This window comes from Apis dorsata, unplaced genomic scaffold (genome assembly GCF_000469605.1).
Source record: "Apis dorsata unplaced genomic scaffold, Apis dorsata 1.3 scaffold_270, whole genome shotgun sequence".
Classification (NCBI taxonomy): domain Eukaryota; kingdom Metazoa; phylum Arthropoda; class Insecta; order Hymenoptera; family Apidae; genus Apis; species Apis dorsata.
The window spans coordinates 155,632-159,089 of NW_006263548.1; the positions used below are offsets into that span (position 1 = coordinate 155,632).

Genomic DNA, 3,458 nt, shown 5'->3' on the forward strand with positions numbered 1-3,458 from the left:
CAACTGTATTTACATATTTATCAACCGATTTCTGAAATCTGAAAGCCCTGTCAACCGTGCTCCTCGTCGTCGGCTTACTACCTGAGTGATTAAGTGCCGGGCTGTAAAATTCGTTGCGGATGAGAATTCTAGCTAAAAGGTGACAGCCTGTGTGTGGATAATAATAATTGTTTCTGCGCCGTATCTGGCGCTACCAAGGTGTCATGGATACGGGCACGGATTACCGCGTTATTAAAGTGGCGTCGAGCACCTTGATCCTCGCGGGCGGAGATATTTGTTCTTACATAAATCATTGTCCAGATAACGAACGCGTTTGACAAACCTCGTACTACTTCCTACGAACCTAAAACTTTTCCATAATCTGCTCTCCTTAATTCCATAGCGATGCGTGGAATTATATCTCGTCAACGATGATATCTTGATACCATATCGTATTATTACTCGATACACAAGTATCGTTAAGGGTGATGATTATTTGTACGCAAGTTTATCGTGCAAAAATATCGAATAGAAAATCTGGAATATTGAAAATGATGAATAAAAATTTCTTCGAGAAAATATAAAATAGGAACAATGAGTTTGAGGTTATCTCTGTATTCTTCTAACTTACGTTTCACTTATATTTTTATACTCTCGTGATAAATCCATTACTAGAATTTAACTCTTTTAAAAAGAGTCTTCTACGTAACGTATCTAAAAAGAGGATAAACAGAAGAAATAATCCTAAGCTAAATGATATTTAATATAGATAAGAGCTCGGTTATAATACAATACAATATGGTACAGAAAACTAACCATTAGACAAAGTGCATCTAAAAAATAGTATCTTGAAAAGTATCTAAACTATGAAACTCTCTAAAGATCAAAAATCCAAAGTTCTTTCTTCTCCAAAATTCAATTCATCGTTTTGATTCGCAGATGACACTATTATCTCTATGTAGAGGCGGGAACGATTTATCGGAAGAAACTAAACGAAACTTCGAGTCATGGTTGCAACAGCAACAATTGGGTCTAGGTTTGAGCCCAATGGTGCCAACCTCGAATCATCACCACACGCAGAGCCCTCAGCCGGATGGTGGCGGTACCATAGGATCTGCCGGTGGCACGATTGGCCCTCCTCATCCTGCTCTTCTTCAGTACTCGCATAAAACAAGGATGAGAACGAGTTTCGATCCTGAACTGGAGCTACCGCGTCTTCAGCGATGGTTCGGTGAGAATCAACACCCGTCGCGTCAACAGATTCAACACTACGTCTCGGAATTGAATGCCTTAGAATCTCGGCGAGGCAGGAAGCCGTTGGACGTAAATAACGTAGTCTACTGGTTCAAGAATGCAAGAGCCGCCCAGAAAAGGGCTGAGAACAGAGGTGTTAATGGTTACAGTCCTCCTGGGCTCAGCCCGAGAGGCGCCAGTATTGTCAGCGAAGATTGCACCGACGAGGAAGAGGATTCGAGGAATCAGGTATGTGTTCGATTTATTAATGTTACGAATATTGTTTCATAGAATCTAGTTATCAAATATCCTAGTCGGTAATATTTATAGCGCGGCAATTTAAAATATGAACAATTATGATTATTATAAAGCAAAAATAAATTGCGTGTTATATTTAATTGTATTTCAACGAATGAGAACAATGGAACACGACCTGTCATTGACGTTAAAAATTTAAATATTGATAATTTTAGTATCGACAAAGATCAATTATAAATATTAATTGTTATGTTTCAATGGACAAATTATATTGAATTAATTCGAAAAATCGACACGATCAAACATTATCGAAAATAACTGTCGCTAATCAAATTATCTTTCACGTAATCGCATTGTATCGTGCATAATTTTTTAGTCGACGTCACCGTCTCCCTGTCCACCTGGAAGCCCACCGGTCGGTCCATTGTCGCTCACGACCAGACCAGAGGATCAACAACCTCCACCTTCGACACCATCCTCGGTAAAACAAGAGGATGCAAGGGTATCTTCTGGTTCTGAGGACGACGAGACGAGGCCGACCGGTCCTCTGCCGCCTGGATTTTCTCTGGTGCCCAGTTCTATGTTCGGCCATGGGATAATGTACATGTCACCTTATCTACCGCCTCGTGGACCAGCTGGTTGTTCGACCAGCATGTTGGACGAAAGGAGGAAAAGGAACCGGACGTTCATCGATCCCGTGACGGAAGTGCCCAGACTCGAAGCTTGGTTCACTCACAATACTCATCCCAGCCACGCGGTAAGTTGTAACGTGCGACGTTATTTTAATTATCGACACGTTAATTTGTCGTGTTTAATATTGATCCAGTAACCTCGAAAGCAACGGACTAGCAATTAATTTCGATCTTTAAATTTTTGAAACCATCCACTCGTGTAAATATAATCCATAAATGTATTATGATTATAATTCAATTTGTGTTATATAAATAATAATCATATTCATACAAGTATCTTAATAGAAATTTATCGTTAATTCTGGATAAAGATATTTGATTCTTTTAATAATTGCAATGAAATAAACGTAAAGTTTTTTTGATAGATTTACCAATTTTGGTGTTACGATCGAAATATAATTTATTTGTATAACAATTTTTAGCATAAATCGTAACAATCTCGCCAAAATTAGGTTAGGTTAGGTTCATAACCGAACAAAAGAGATAATTAGTAGAAATTCAAATAATTTTAATATAAATAAATGATTATATACTTTCAAGTATTCCAATAGAAATTTATCGTTAATTTTGAATAAAGGCACTTGATTCTTTTAATAATTGCAATGAAATAAACGTAAAGTTTTTTGATAGATTTATTAATTTTGATGTTACGATCGAAATGTAATTTATTTATATAACAATTTTTAGCATAAATCGTAACAAAATTAGGTTAGGTTAGGTTCATAATCGAACAAAAGAGATAATTAGTAAATTCAAATAATTCTAATATAATAAATAAATGATTATATACTTTCAAGTATTCCAATAGAAATTTATCGTTAATTTTGAATAAAGGCATTTGATTTTTTTAATTGCAATGAAATAAATGTTTTTTTAAAGTTTTTTGATAGATTTATTAATTTTGATGTTACAATCGAAATATAATTCATTTGTATAAGAATTTTTAGCATAAATCGTAACAAAATTAGGTTAGGTTAGGTTCATAACCGAACAAAAGAGATAATTAGTAGAAATTCAAATAATTTTAATATAAATAAATGATTATATACTTTCAAGTATTCCAATAGAAATTTATCGTTAATTTTGAATAAAGGCATTTGATTTTTTTAATTGCAATAAAATAAATGTTTTTTTAAAGTTTTTTGATAGATTTATCAATTTTGATGTTACGATCGAAATATAATTCATTTGTATAACAATTTTTAGCATAAATCGTAACAAAATTAGGTTAGATTAGGTTCATAACCGAACAAAAGAGATAATTAGTAGAAATTCAAATAATTTTAATATAAATAA

The 3,458-nt window shown here is 34.2% G+C and overlaps 1 protein-coding gene across 3 annotated transcripts in view; it reads left to right on the plus strand.

Moving 5' to 3' along the window:
* The window catches only part of LOC102671365, a 59,755-nt gene that overhangs the window by 55,217 nt on the left and 1,080 nt on the right, over positions 1–3,458 (plus strand). For 2 of the 3 annotated variants that reach the window (XM_006616746.2, XM_031510982.1), the window contains 2 exons: positions 919–1,461; positions 1,847–2,227. In XM_006616746.2, coding sequence (XP_006616809.1) covers positions 919–1,461; positions 1,847–2,227 — 924 coding nt within the window. The remainder of the gene's footprint in view (positions 1–918; positions 1,462–1,846; positions 2,228–3,458) is intronic. The other variant, XM_006616747.2, reaches the window with a different exon arrangement.